The sequence below is a fragment of the Streptopelia decaocto genome, assembly GCF_964273445.1.
Source record: "Streptopelia decaocto genome assembly, chromosome: 4".
Classification (NCBI taxonomy): Eukaryota; Metazoa; Chordata; class Aves; order Columbiformes; family Columbidae; genus Streptopelia; species Streptopelia decaocto.
In genome coordinates this window covers 77,785,312-77,799,600 of record NC_138658.1, presented here as the reverse complement: position 1 = coordinate 77,799,600, position 14,289 = coordinate 77,785,312, and the positions used below count along the sequence as shown (strand labels likewise).

Genomic DNA, 14,289 nt, shown 5'->3' with positions numbered 1-14,289 from the left:
AAACCACCGCGTTTTGCAGGAAATCCTCTAAGAGGCTCAGCGCAGCGAGGATCCTCCAGACTCCTCAAACATTTCTCTAGCAGCTTGACTCAATTTATATTCAAATCCATGTGTGCGCGGCTCAGCCTGGGCCCCGTCCCAGGTGATGCTGCAGCTGCGGTTTGAAGCTCCTTCGCTCTTGGCATTGCCGTGTTCCCCAAATGGCTTGGTAACCCTTCGTAAACTTGCTGAAAAGGAGGGGAAAAGATGCTAAAAGAAGGCAGGAAAAGCCCCGGGAGAGGGAGAGGGATCTGCTAACGCCTCTGCCCGTCCCCGCAGCCTGAGCCTGCCCGACGTGCTGGGGAAGGCGGCCAGCACCCACCTGGACCAGAACATGTACCGCTTCCGCAGCTCCAACCTGGAGCAGATGGTCAAGGCCGCCCTGAAGCTCAAGCACGAGGACGCGAGCCTGGCGGTGGCGCTGGAGCAGGCGGAGGACTGGCTGGCCAGGCTGAAGGCCATGGCCGAGGAGGTAACGGTGGCGGCAGGAGCTGCTTTTCGCCTGGGAGGGGGCTCGTTCTGCCCTAAGCTCGCTGTCATGGGGCTGTTTTGGTGCGGTGGCTGTGAGCAATCACCCGGCAATCGTTTACATTGGATATTAGGGAAAAATTATTCATGGAAAGGGCTGTGGGGCATTGGAACAGGCTGCCCGGGGCAGTGCTGGAGTCACCATCCCTGGAGGGCTGGACAGACAGGTGAGGTTCTCAGGACATGGGGCAGGGACAGGGCTGGGGGAACGGTTGGACTCCATGACTTTGAAGGTGTTTTCCAACCAAATGATTCTATGCCCTGGGCTGGCTGTGGAGGGCAGGACTTGGGGAAATGTGGGGTTGCGCTGCCCTGGCCAGACCCCGATGGGACCCGGAGCTGCTGAGATGGGTTTTGGGTCAACTGGTCTCCCCCCATGGGCTTGTGTTGGCAGCAGGACTCGCGACACGGCCGATCTCCCACCTCCCTGTCCCTCCATGGCCGATGTTCAGAGCCCCCTGGTCAGACGCTACATCTTTGGTGTTTTCCAGCCCCAAAACAGCCTGCCCGACATAGTGATCTGGATGCTGCAGGGGGACAAGCGCGTGGCGTACGCCCGCGTGCCGGCCCACCAGGTCCTGTTCTCCAGGAACATCTCCGGCTGCTGCGGCAAGAACTGCGGGAAGCTGCAGACCATCTTCCTCAAGGTACCTGGGCTTGCCATGGATACGCACACCTCAGACCCAGTTCTGAAATATTTTCCCCTAAAAACACATATATATATATATAAGGATAAAATTGTGCAGGGAAACCTGAAATCCCAACCCAACGGGCTGCATTAACCCATGCGCGCCCAGGGCTTTGGGCACCCCCAGCCCCAGTTTTGACCCAGTTGAACCTGGTTCCTTCACAGTGAGAAACTGGCGATGCTTCTGGTGCAGCTCAGCTGCCCTTTGCATCCATCTGCAGTGAATAGTGTATTTTTTCATATATTGGGGTGGGACTAGATGGCCTTAGAATGTCCCTTCCAACCCAAACTATTCTATGGTTCTATAGTATTCTGCAAGTTCCAGGGCAGTGAGGACGGTTACACTTTGACCCAGTTGGTGCTTTTAAAAAAAGATGTATTTAATTTTTAATTTTTTAAAATGTTAGTTTATGTTTTTTGGAATTCCTGACCTGCTGCCAGCCCAGCAAACCTGCGCCGGGGCCTGCTCTGCCCGGTGCTCGCTGAGCTGCTCCCATCTCAGACGATCTTTCTCTGGCTTTTTGCGGCGTGCCAGCTTGGGAGCAGACAGTCAGTGCTGAACGAGCTCTCAAAACACAGGGTGTCATCAAATAAACTGAATAAAGCCCCAACTCCCAGCCCAGCTAGCAGGAAAAGCTGAACCAAAATGGTTTTTCTTCTGCAATTTAGCACTGGATGGAAAACGAGCGTCACTTGAAGGAAGAAAAAGTGACTGAGAGACAAAAAAAGGGCAGTGAGACATCTCCCTGTTTGTTCTGTTAGTCCTGGCTGAAGTGTGTTGGCTGGTTTGGGGTCCCAGCCCTGCAGGGTGTCCCAGCCACACACAGAAGCTCTGAGCACCGGGGCTTGGAAGCTCCTCTGGATCATCCCCAAAGTGTTGTTGTCCTGGTTCTCAGGGATGCTTCGTGTCCCGTGTACCCCCCATCTCCCTGGGCCTCATCCCCACCACCCCAGCCTTGCATCCTGAGCAACCCCCCATTAATATTGTCCTCAAGGACATTGATCCTGGATCGATGGGCTGAGGCCAATTGTCTGAGGGTCCCCAAGGCCAAGTGCTGGGTCCTGCGTTTGGGTCACAACAACCCCATGAACGCTCCAGGCTGGGGAGAAGCAGCTGGAAAAGGCCCTGGGGGTGTTGGTGCCAGCGGCTGAACATGAGCCAGCGTGTGCCCAGGTGGCCAAGAGGCCACCAGCATCCTGGCTGGGACCAGCACTGGTGTGGCCAGCAGGGCCAGGGCAGTGACCGTCCCTGTGCTGGGACCTGGGGAGGACAAACCGCCAATCCTGGGGCAGTTCTGGGCCCCTCACGCCAAGAAAGAGCTTGAGGTGCTGGAGCGAGTGGAGAGAAGGGAACGGAGCTGGTGAGGGGCTGGAGCACAAGTGTGATGGAGCGGCTGAGGGACCTGGGGGTTCAGCTGGAGAACAGGAGCTGAGGGGAGACCTTCTGATCTCTGAACTGCCTGAAAGGAGCTTGGAGCCGGGGGGGGTCGGGCTCTGCTCCCCAGGAACAAGCGCCAGGAGCAGAGGAAACGGCCTCAAGTTGCGCCAGGGGAGGTTGAGGTTGAATCTGGGAACAATTTCTTCCCCAAAGGGCTGTGGGGCATTGAACAGGCTGCCCAGGGCAGTGCTGGAGTCACCATCCCTGGAGGGCTGGACAGACGGACAGGAGGTTCTCAGGACACGGGGCAGGGACAGGGCTGGGGGAACGGGTGGACTGGATGAGCCTGAGGGGCTTTTCCAACCCAAGTGATTGTGTGATGCTGTGATGCTGTGATGCTGTGATGCTGACGGGGCTCTGGCTTGGGCAGTACCCCCAGGAGGAGGCGATGGGGCCCAGGATCCCAGCCCAGCTGCGGGTCCAGCTCTGGTTCGGGCTGTCGGTCGATGAGAAGGAGTTCAACCAGTTTGCCGAGGGGAAGCTCTCCGTCTTTGCCGAAACTGTGAGTATCTCACCAGGACCCCCCTAAAGGGTTTTTTTTCTCTCTGACATGGGCAGCAGCTCCACCATGGATGGGAGGGCTGGGCTGGACCATGGATGAGAGTGCTACCAGGTGAGGGTCACATCATTCCCCTGCCAACTGCGAGAAGAGCCATTTCCACCAGCATTCAGCCAGAAAAGCTGGGGAGTAGGTTGGTGATGAGCTGTGAAGCCTCATCGGGGCTCCACACCTCCTTGTACCTGTTGGGGAGGAAATGTGGGGGTGCCCATGGGGCAGGGCTGGTGGGGGTGAGGCTGTTCCCAGGAGGTCTGTCCTCAGGATGGGACTTGCCAGGAGTGGCTTATTCGTAGGATTTCATAAGGATTATTCGTGGGATTTTGTGCCTCCAACTCAAAAACCTTTTGGCTTTTGCTCCTCCAGTATGAGAACCAGACCAAGCTGGCACTGGTGGGGAACTGGGGCACCACCGGCCTGACCTACCCCAAATACTCAGATGTCACCGGCAAGATCAAGCTGCCCAAGGACAGCTTCCGTCCCTCCGCGGGCTGGACTTGGGCCGGGGACTGGTTCATCTGCCCGGAGAAGACGTGAGTGATGGATTTCTGCAAAGAGCAGAGCCTGGGCGGGCTGCCACGGGCACCCCAAAACCTGAGCGGGTGGGAAGCTGGTGGCAAGGTGACCCAGAAAGCTGGATGGAGATCTGAGGTGCCTTGGGGCTTCCTCATCCGCCTGCGCTGCCCTGGGTGGGCAATGGGGTTAATGCAAACGCATCGTTGCTGCGCTGGGTGATGGACCTGGGGTGGTGGGTGCTGGACATGATGACCCCAGCACCCAGATCACCAGGGTGCCTGTGGAAGCCTCACACTGAGGAGCTTTGGTGGTGGGATCCCAGCAGGGCACTGAGGGGACGAAGGATGCTCAGCACAGCTCTGTCGCCTTGCACTGGATTTACAGCTGGTGATTTGGGTTCCTGAGGTCTTGTGGGAGCTTTGCTTGGTTCCTTTGGGGTGGGAGAGGTTCAGGAGGCAAAGTATGCACTGGGGTGGCATGGGAGGACATGAGAGGATGGAGGACACAAGGCCGTGCTGGGAGGGAGCCCCTGATGTCCCACATCTCCCCGGGGTGCAGGTTGCTGCACGATGTGGACGCCGGGCACCTGAGCTTCGTGGAGGAGGTGTTTGAGAACCAGGTGCGGCTGCCGGGAGGCCAGTGGATCCACATGTCTGATGCCTACAGCGACGTGGTAAGGACAGAGCGGGTGGGGTCTGAGCCCCCACCCCAGGCTGCGGTGGGAGGAAGAACCTGGGGGGCTCCAGGGAGATTCAGGCATCTGCTGGGCATCGTTTGGTTGAAAACCCTCCTGTGTCCTACAGAACGGGGAGAAGGTCCTGCCTAAGGATGAGATTGAGTGTCCTCCTGGCTGGAAATGGGAAGACGTGGAGTGGGACACGGATCTCAACAGAGCCGTGGATGAGAAAGGTACCGGGAAGCAGTTTGGGGCGTCCGTCCTGTTTTCATCCTCCTCACTCTGCCCATCGTGGTGTTTCCTTCCACGGTCCCACCCAGCACCAGGGATGATAATGTCCCCTTTGTCACGGTGTGGGCTGCCCCCTGGGCTCCAGGAGGAGGGGGTCAGGCCCTGGGGGTGCCCTGTCCCCCGTGATCTGGATGAGGCTGGGGCTGTGCGGTGGGCAACCACAGACGCAGCCCATTCCTTGCTGCTGGGAAAAGGCCAGGATGTTCTTCTGGAAGATCTTGCCCATCTTCTGGTGAAAGAAAGAGAGAAAGTATCAGGCCAGAGAGCATCTGAGATGGTCACAAGCACTGGGGCTGCGCGAGGAAGGAAGGACAGAGAGCAGAGTCCCCAGGCTGTGACCCTGAGCCAAGGGCTGGTGGGACACCATGAGTCCCTCACCTGGGCATCCCCAGTGGGACATCGCCCTTGGGTGGCAGCATGAGTAGGTCCTTATCTGTGTGGACTAGCAAACTGGGAAAGTGGATGGCGCCTGGACAAACCTTTGCTGATAAAGCTGTTCCAACCTGGACATGGGATGTGGTTTAGTGCTAGACTGAGGTTATGGTTGGACTCCATGAGCTTTAGGGTCTCTTCCAACCAAAATGATTCTGTGTATGAAGAGAAAGTACCTAGTGGGAGGTGAGTTGGGGGGCTCTTTCCCCTCCTTCACCCAGGTGTCCCCTCCTCCCCAAGGCTGGGAATACGGCATCACCATCCCGCCGGACCGCAAGCCCAAGGCCTGGGTGCCGGCCGAGAAGATGTACCACACCAACCGGCGCCGGCGCTGGGTGCGGCTGCGCCGGCGGGACCTGGCGCAGATGGAGGCCATGAGGAAGGTAGGACGGGGCCGGGGTTGGGTCCGTGTCCCTGTCTGTCCATGGTGGAGGTGCTGGTGGCCTCGGTCTCTGTGCTGGAGGAGCAGCCACCTCTGTGGTTTCCACCATGGGGGTGAACATCTCGCAGAGGTGCAGACCCCGGCGGGGACGCTTGGCTGGGCTGTGGGGTGGGACAGGGACCTCCGGCAGTGCCACGGAGCAGCTCAGTCCCGTCTGTCCCCTGTCCCAGTCCGGCTTCCCTCTAGGTGGTGCCATTGGACAGCAAATGCCACCGTGCTCTGCTGATCCTCCCGCAGCCGGCTCCCGAGACACTTTCCAGCACTTGTTTTCTGGATGATTGTGCCTGGAAAGCATCGGGACATCCCTGTCACCCCATTTGCCAAAAAGATGCGAGTGTCACAGGGAGGTGACACAACTTTAGGGAGAAAAAGCCATCATGGGCTTGTGACTGATGTCCCGTAGTGGCCCAGGGGTGATGAGGGTGGTGGCAGAGAGGAGGGCAGGCCGGGAAGATGGAGATGCTGGTGCCACCCAGGCCTGGGCAGGATCTGGCCCCCAGCCCACCGAGACCCTTCTGTGGGTGGGGGTCACCCAGCGACGGGTGAGGGGCTGAATCCCCATGGTCATGGTTTAAACTAAAGGAGGGAGATTCAGGCTGGACATGAGGAAGGAATTGTTGCCCTGAGGGTGGTGAGAGCCTGGCCCAGGTACCCAGAGAGGTGGTGGCTGAACCATCCCTGGAGACATCCCAGGCCAGGCTGGACGGGGCTCTGAGCAACCTGAGCTGGTGAAGATGTCCCTGTCATGGCAGGGGGGGCACTGGGGGGCTGGGGAGGTCCCTTCAACACAAACTATTCTGTGATTCTAAGCAGGAGATATGGGGAGGTCACAGAGTGGGACACAGCAGCTCAAAAAGGCTGGACCTTGGGCACCACCCTGGTCCTGGAGCGCCCCCAAACATCCTTGTCCCTTGTCTGTGCTGGGGTCCCATCACTGTCACCTGCAGAGGGGCCATGGGGTGGTGTGACCGAGCCCCGCCGAGCCCCAGTGTGTCCCTTCTGAACAGCACAAGCAGGAGGAGCTGGACGGGGAGGGCTGGGAATACGCTTCGCTCTTCGGCTGGCGCTTCCACCTCAAGTATCGCCGGACAGACACCTTCCGCCGCCGGCGCTGGAGGCGCAGGATGGAGCCGCTGGAGCGCACCGGGGCCGCCGCCGTCTTCGCCTTGGAGGGGGCACTGGTAGGTACCTGCCCTTCCCCGGGAATTTCTTGAGCCCCTCACGCCAAGAAAGGGCTTGAGGTGCTGGAGCGAGTGGAGAGAAGGGAACGGAGCTGGTGAGGGGCTGGAGCACAAGTGTGATGGAGCGGCTGAGGGACCTGGGGGGTTCAGCTGGAGAACAGGAGCTGAGGGGAGACCTTCTGATCTCTGAACTGCCTGAAAGGAGCTTGGAGCCAGGGGGGTCGGGCTCTGCTCCCCAGGAACAAGCGCCAGGAGCAGAGGAAACGGCCTCAAGTTGCGCCAGGGGAGGCTGAGGTTGGATGTGGGAACAATTTCTTCCCCAAAGGGCTGTGGGGCATTGAACAGGCTGCCCAGGGCAGTGCTGGAGTCACCATCCCTGGAGGGCTGGACAGACGGACATGAGGTTCTCAGGACATGGGGCAGGGACAGGGTGGGGTATGGTTGGACTGGATGAGGAGCTTTTCTGTCCGAAACGATTCTGTGATTCTATGAAAACCGCTGCATGGGAGGGAGCCCACTCGGGTCTGCTCCACCCTCCGTCCCGTCCCAGGGAGCAGAGCAAAGCTCCTTATCTGCCGCTCGTTATCTACCACTCGTTATCTGCCGCCTGCACCCGCTGCTGCATGTTGAGCTCATGTTCTGGCTTGCTTAATCCCCTGGATTTCATAATCCTTTGGCTTTCCCAATAACTAAATGAGAATCAACTCCAGCAGCACAAAGCCCCTATTATAGGGCTTTTCTTTTTTTCCCCTGTTTGGCTTTTTCCCCCTTTTTCTCTGCTCTGTCCTTCCCCCCCGTCCAGCGCTCGAGCCCCTTTGGGACACAAGGAGCTCCGTGCCCCTTGTGCTCATCAGCCCCGAGCCCCATCCTGGGGGGTCCCGGCTTCTCCCCCTTCATCTTGGGGCCTGTTGATGCAGTTTTTGGCCAGATGCTCCATCCCCCTGCATCTCGGCAGCGGCAGGCAGGAGGATTTAGCTGGAAAATGCTCTAACGCAGAGTGTGTGTCCATGTGTCCCCACGTCCGTGGGGCTGTAGGACCCCCCGTGCCCTTTCTCTGGCCACAGGAGGTGTGTGTGGGGTGTGTGATGGAGCTGCCCCGTGTCTCTGCTCAGTCGTGCTGAAGCAAGGAGAAAAAACCCCATTAAAATGGCAGTTTAGCCAGTTTGGCATATTTATTTTCCAGGTATTTCTTAGAGCTGGAGTGCCCAGTTCTTCGCAGTCTCCCAAATCTCTCATTCATCTTTGCGCCCAAGTTGCATCTATAATATTTACTATATGATCACGTAACACATCCAGTTCACTACAGGCTGTTTCAAAAAGACGGACCCGCTCTCAAAGCAGTACATTTTTCCGTGGCAACATGTTGCAACTGCACAAAAATTTACAAAGAGTTTAATGAGCTGATCAGGTTTCTAAAACGCTCTGTGTTCCCCCCACCTGCCGTACGGACAACAGCGAGACGATGGTTGAGCTCGTTCCCTACGTGATTCTGTTGTTTGAGGTCATCCAGATTAACCGCTAGTGGTGGCACAAAACCACAGCATTCAATGTGTCCCCCCATAGAAAAAGTGGCAGGGTGTGACGTCTGGGGGCCAAAATGTTGTACCAAGTCTTGGCGTCCTGTGCCAACTTGAGGCAGTGGGTCCATCTGTTTGAAACACCCTGGATTTTGCATATTTTCTAACTGGAAGCAATTCTAGCAAAACAAACCAAAAGGAGCGGTTGTGCCGTGCCCTGGGGCGCCCTGCCTTGCTTTTCTCCCTCCCTTTCCCCAGCAAACACCACCCGAAATGTCACTGCTGCTCTGTACGACCCCGACGCAAACAGCCGATTCCCTGGCGCTGAGCAAATGCCTTGTTGAGGTCTTGAGTCCCTCCCTCTGCCCCTTCCCACTCAGCACAGGCGATCGGGAGGGAAAGGAGGACAGAGAGAAGAGAGTTGGAGAAATTAAACATGTTTTACTAATGCTACTAATAAGAATAGCAAAAATAATACAAAATATACCAAACCAATCTGGAAAGTCCCAACAACTGCAGAGCCGGCACCCAAAGTCCTGGACTGGACTCTGAGCCAACCGGAGCTGGATTCAGTCTGTCACCGGCCTCAGTTCGCAGGGGCGACTCGCAAGGTCCTCTCCTAATGTCGCCATAGGGAAAAGGGACGAGATCCTCCTGATCTCCCACTTTTATATGAAGTATCACGTGAATGGGATGGAATACTCAGTTGGTCAGTTTTTTGGTCACCTGTTTCTCATTGCCCCTCTCGCAATCATTCTCATCCATTCTTATCAATGACCTTGCATATCATTGCTGTGTCTGCCAAAACATGGATCTGGCTTTTTAGAAAAGCGCAGCTAATATGAAGCCGACAGGCAAATTCACTAAAAGAGAAGCTTGTTTTTAACAAAACCAGGACATGCCTGAACCATCAGTTTTCCCTGCTTGACTGTCAGCAGGACAGCAGGAATCCCTGGGTGCCCATGGGTCGGGGAAACAGCAGCACCCCAAAGCATCACCCGGGCAGGGTGGTCCCCGGCAGGTGATTTCCTTCAGGTGGGGGACCCTGGGGACACTGTCCCCACAGCTGGGGAGGGACAGCGGCAGGTGGCTCCCAGGGCTCCGCTCCGCGTTCCCCTCGCAGTGGGTCATTCTGACCCGCCTCCGCGCCCTCATATTTTGGGGTTACTGGCCACATTTTTGGTGGTTTCTTGCTTTTCTGTGGCTTGTTTTATGAAGTCTTGCCATACTTGCTGGTTTTGCAGCTTCATGCCTTTCAATCTCTCTTCTCTCGCTTGAACGACTTACATATTTTTCCAGGATGCTCCATCCCAAAATAATCCCTAAATTTCCATAACGTCTCCCATCCAGCGACCCCAGATGTGCAGAGTCCATCCGAGGGAGGACGGGCTTGGTGTGATGCCATGGGGCTGGGGTCGGGCTGGGGGGTGACATGGCACCAAGGGTGGGACAATCCGAGCGGGTGCTGAGGGCTGGGAAGGGCTGATTTTTCACTCTATCTATTTCTAACAGTTTTTAAATGCAGAGGGGAGCAGGTGTCAGGGGTGCAGGGTCACCTGGATGGGGCAGCCGCTGGAGTTTGAGCCGCTGCTGATCACACCAAAGCAGAATAAAGATAAAGAATAAAGGACGGGGAGCCCGGAGCATCCCCAGCTCAGGTTTTACGCGTGCCTGGCACCCCTCCGCATGCACACAGGACAAATATCTCATGCATTTTACCGCTGACCTCAGTGAGCTCTGTATTTTTATTCAAAAGAAGGAATTCAGGAGGAGAACTAGGTCTCCAATTTAGAACCTTGAGAAGAAGCCTAAAAACCTGCCCCGGGGTCTGTGTAAGACACTCTGGAGACACAACATGTAGCAACCAAATCCTCCCGCAGCCCCTCCTGTCTGTTCCATCCCGTTCCTGTTAATCTGCCGCCTTCTCTGTTATCTGCCACCTTCTCCCCAAAAGGCACCTGTGCAGTTTTGGGGTGGTGGCTGTGGGTTGGCATCCAGTGCAGGAGCCGTATGGCGGTGCAGCGAAAATGAAGCAGAATTAAAGTGCAAAGTCAGAACAAGCCAACAGCCCAAGTGCTGATTCACTGTTCCGGAGGGTTAATGAACAGCAGCGAGGTGACACCAAACGGGACCAGCAGGGATGTGCTGGGATGCAGGAAGGCGCGGGTGGTGCTTGGGGTTTCTGCGTCTCACTTTTCCCGGTGATGCTCATCATCCATCACTCCAACCTTACCCAACCAAGCAGTCATTGCCTCTAGGACGTGCTGAACCCCAACATCTAGACATGAGGAAGGAATTGTTGGCTCTGAGGGTGGTGAGAGCATGGGCAGGTACCCAGAGAGGTGGTGGCTGAACCATCCCTGAGACATCCCAGGCCAGGCTGGACGGGGCTCTGAGCACCCTGAGCTGCTGAAGATGTCCCTGTCATGGCAGGGGGGGCACTGGGGAGCTGGGAAGGTCCCTCCAACCCAAACCATCCTATGATTCTATGAACCCCATGAGGGGGCAGAAGAGCGTGAAGGTCCCTCCGCAGAGAAGCCAAATTCCTCTGGGACACCCCTGGGGATGGTGACACCCTGGAGAACCTTGTCCTACAGCGGGGTCATGGCATGACTGACCTTGCCTTGCTCTCTCTTGCAGGGGGGAGTGACAGATGACAAGAGCGACGATGGCAAATCCATCTCCACCCTCAGTTTCGGCGTCAACAGACCCACCATTTCGTGCATATTTGACTGTAAGGCCCCAAGGGTGGGAAGGGAGGGTGCGGGTCATGGCCACGAGTCCTGGCAGGGGGTGTCTGCGGTGGGGACCCCATAGCTGAGCGTTTCCCATCCTCTTCCTCTCACCCAGCTCGAGTGCGGGCGGATGGAAAGAGGGGTTGGGTAAGGCTGGGACATGGCTTGTCCCCCTGGGAACACTGACACAGAATCATAGAGTCAGTTTGGTTGGAAGAGACCCTCAGGATCATCAGGTCCAACCGTTAACATGCTCAGGGCTCGGTGCTCTCTTGGGAAGCCATGGGAAGGGTTAAGCCGAGCTGCCCTCAGACACGAGCCTGGGGCGGGTTAAAACCAGCTCTGGGTCCCCAGCACAGGACACACATGGAGCTGCTGGAGCGGGGCCAGAGGAGCCACAGGAATGACCCGAGGCTGGAACAGCTCTGCTGGGGACAGGCTGAGAGAGTTGGGGGGTTCAGCTGGAGAAGAGAAGCTACGGGGAGACCTTAGTGCAGCCTTTCCGGACTAAAAAGGGTTGATAAGAAAGATGGGGACAGACTTTTGGGCAGGGCCTGTTGTGACAGGACAAGGGGTGATGGTTTAAACTAAAAGAGGGAGATTCAGGCTGGACATGAGGAAGGAATTGTTGGCCCTGAGGGTGGTGAGAGCCTGGCCCAGGTTGGGCAGAGAGGTGGTGGCTGAACCATCCCTGAGACATCGCAGGCCAGGCTGGACGGGGCTCTGAGCACCCTGAGCTGGTGAAGATGTCCCTGTCATGGCAGGGGGGACTGGAGGGGTTTGGAAGGTCCCTTCACCCGAGCTGTTCTGTGGTTCTGTGATGTTTCCCCAGTGCCCTGCGCTCTTCTCTCAACCGTTTCTCATTCCTCTGCCCAGGTGGGAACAGGTACCACCTCCGCTGCTACATGTACCAGGCGCGGGATCTGATGGCCATGGACAAGGACAGCTTCTCAGGTCAGCCCTAACGCTCGTGTCCACTCGTTTGTGCTTGAATTAGTGCTGGGGAGCAGCAGGGTCTGTATAGCAAATTTTGGGTTATTTATTGGTGTGGAATGAGGGGATGTTCTGTAATCAAACAACAAAAGGCAGCGACGTGAGGCTTTCCAAGGGAAACCAGCCGGCTGGCGGGACTTCCCAGCAGCAAAAAGATACATTTTTAAAAATCACAGTTTCAAGAACTCTTCCATGTGAAACCAAGCGGGAACCACAGGTTGCCCAGGTTGGCCGTGAGTCAGAGCTGTTCGCTTTGCTAACAGCTCCTTCTCCCCAGCCAGGTGATGCTGGATGCCCCTGGCAAGGCTGGGAGCACGGCCAGGAGAACCAGAGCTGAGGGCAGGGGTGTTTATGGTGGCACATCGCCCCGAGCTGTCCCTGGGGCTGTGGGACGGAGCGATCGGCGCTGGTGTCGAGATGATGGAGCACCGGGCAGAAACCTCCATGAGGTGTGCTCAGAAATAGTTCACAAGTGTGTAATTAGGACCTTGGAGCAGACAGGCATCTTCTTTGGAGTCCCCACGGAGGTTCTGCTTGGATTTCTGTGCCCCCAGCGTCCATCCTGGCCAGTTTGTTGCCTACCCTGGCAGGGCAGGGGAGCAAAAATCTCCTGGGTTTGGGGTTTGTCCTGGGGATTGGCCAAGGGCTCAAGGCTGAAGAAGGGACACTCCGTTTATTAGCAATGAACTGATTGAAAAATATGGTTGGAAAGGAAAATACCCAACAGTGGCAAATCTGTAAAATGGTTCGTACTTGTTTTCATGACCGACCATGAAATCGAGCTGCTGCTCCTCTGCTCTCCAGCCTGGAGACTTTGCAAGGGGGCCGAGAGGCAATGGCTGGGGCTTCCCTTGGTGGAGCTGATGCCTGAACTGGGAAATCCTTCAGAAATGACTCTAAAAGATGCCCCTTGATGGAAAAAAGTGTGGGCCCAGCTGGAGAAAAGGCTGCCCTGGGCTTTGAGCGAGGATCTGCATCCCCAGCGGAACTTCAGGCACTTCTGAAGCCACCAAACTGATGTGGTGGGGACGTCCTGTGCTGAGCTCATGTTGTCTGGGCTAGGAGACCAAGTCAGAATTAGATACGTCACTTTATCTGTGGGGCAGGTCTGTTGTTATTTGGCAATGGAGCTGGTGAGGGGCTGGAGCACAAGTGTGATGGAGCGGCTGAGGGACCTGGGGGGGTTCAGCTGGAGAACAGGAGCTGAGGGGAGACCTTCTGATCTCTGAACTGCCTGAAAGGAGCTTGGAGCCAGGGGGGTCGGGCTCTGCTCCCCAGGAACAAGCGCCAGGAGCAGAGGAAACGGCCTCAAGTTGCGCCAGGGGAGGTTGAGGTTGGATGTGGGAACAATTTCTTCCCCAAAGGGCTGTGGGGCATTGAACAGGCTGCCCAGGGCAGTGCTGGAGTCACCATCCCTGGAGGGCTGGACAGACGGACAGGAGGTTCTCAGGACATGGGGCAGGGACAGGGGTGGGTTATTGTTGGACTCAATGATACTGAGGGTCTCTTCCAACCAAAACAATTCTATGGTTATATTTGGCACTCTAGGGTGCTTGGGTGTCGGTGGGTTGGTTTTAGGAGCATTTTGTTTGCGGCAGAGGCTGAAGCGCAGCGGTGGAGGTGAGGGGCTGAGAGCCTGGGCAGGTTCCCAGAGAGGTGGTGGCTGAACCATCCCTGAGACATCCCAGGCCAGGCTGGACGGGGCTCTGAGCACCCTGAGCTGGTGAAGATGTCCCTGTCATGGCAGGGGGGGCACTGGGGGGCTGTTCTATGATTTTATGATAATCCTGCCCAAGCATTAACCCCATGCTGTCTCTAAACCATGTCCCTCAGAACCTCAGCCATGAGTGGGGACAGCCGGGTGTCACCACGCTGGGCAGCAGGTCCACACTCCTGGGGGTTCCTGCTTCCCCTGGTGTTACATTTTAAAGCAGAGGGTCGTGTGGGGTGGCAGAAATGTCCTGGAGAGGTGCAGAGCACCCGAACAGCCCCCCAGTGTCTGCGCCCACCGGGGTCCCATCCCCACAAAGGGTTTGTTGTTGGAGGCGGTGGGAGCGGGTGATCTCATGCTGCAGTCCCTGCCCTCCCAAAAACCCGGCCAAGGACAACACGAGTAACACCGCGCCACAATGTGCAATTGTGATCTCCGCTGCCTTAACAAAGCATAAAGGAGTTCATTAAGGGGGCTTTACACACTTATAAAAATAAACCTTCTGTGCGCATGAGGGTCTAAACAAAGGGGCTTTATAGGGGCCTC

At 56.7% G+C, this 14,289-nt stretch overlaps 1 protein-coding gene across 3 annotated transcripts in view; it reads left to right on the top strand.

The window, feature by feature from the left end:
• The window catches only part of DYSF (dysferlin), a 101,981-nt gene that overhangs the window by 25,178 nt on the left and 62,514 nt on the right, over positions 1-14,289 (top strand). For 2 of the 3 annotated variants that reach the window (XM_082051892.1, XM_082051894.1), the window contains exons 23-32: positions 319-511; positions 1,059-1,214; positions 3,064-3,195; positions 3,616-3,782; positions 4,324-4,438; positions 4,569-4,674; positions 5,405-5,547; positions 6,614-6,787; positions 10,945-11,038; positions 11,916-11,993. In XM_082051892.1, the coding sequence (XP_081908018.1) occupies positions 319-511; positions 1,059-1,214; positions 3,064-3,195; positions 3,616-3,782; positions 4,324-4,438; positions 4,569-4,674; positions 5,405-5,547; positions 6,614-6,787; positions 10,945-11,038; positions 11,916-11,993 (1,358 nt within the window). The remainder of the gene's footprint in view (positions 1-318; positions 512-1,058; positions 1,215-3,063; positions 3,196-3,615; positions 3,783-4,323; positions 4,439-4,568; positions 4,675-5,404; positions 5,548-6,613; positions 6,788-10,944; positions 11,039-11,915; positions 11,994-14,289) is intronic. The other variant, XM_082051893.1, reaches the window with a different exon arrangement.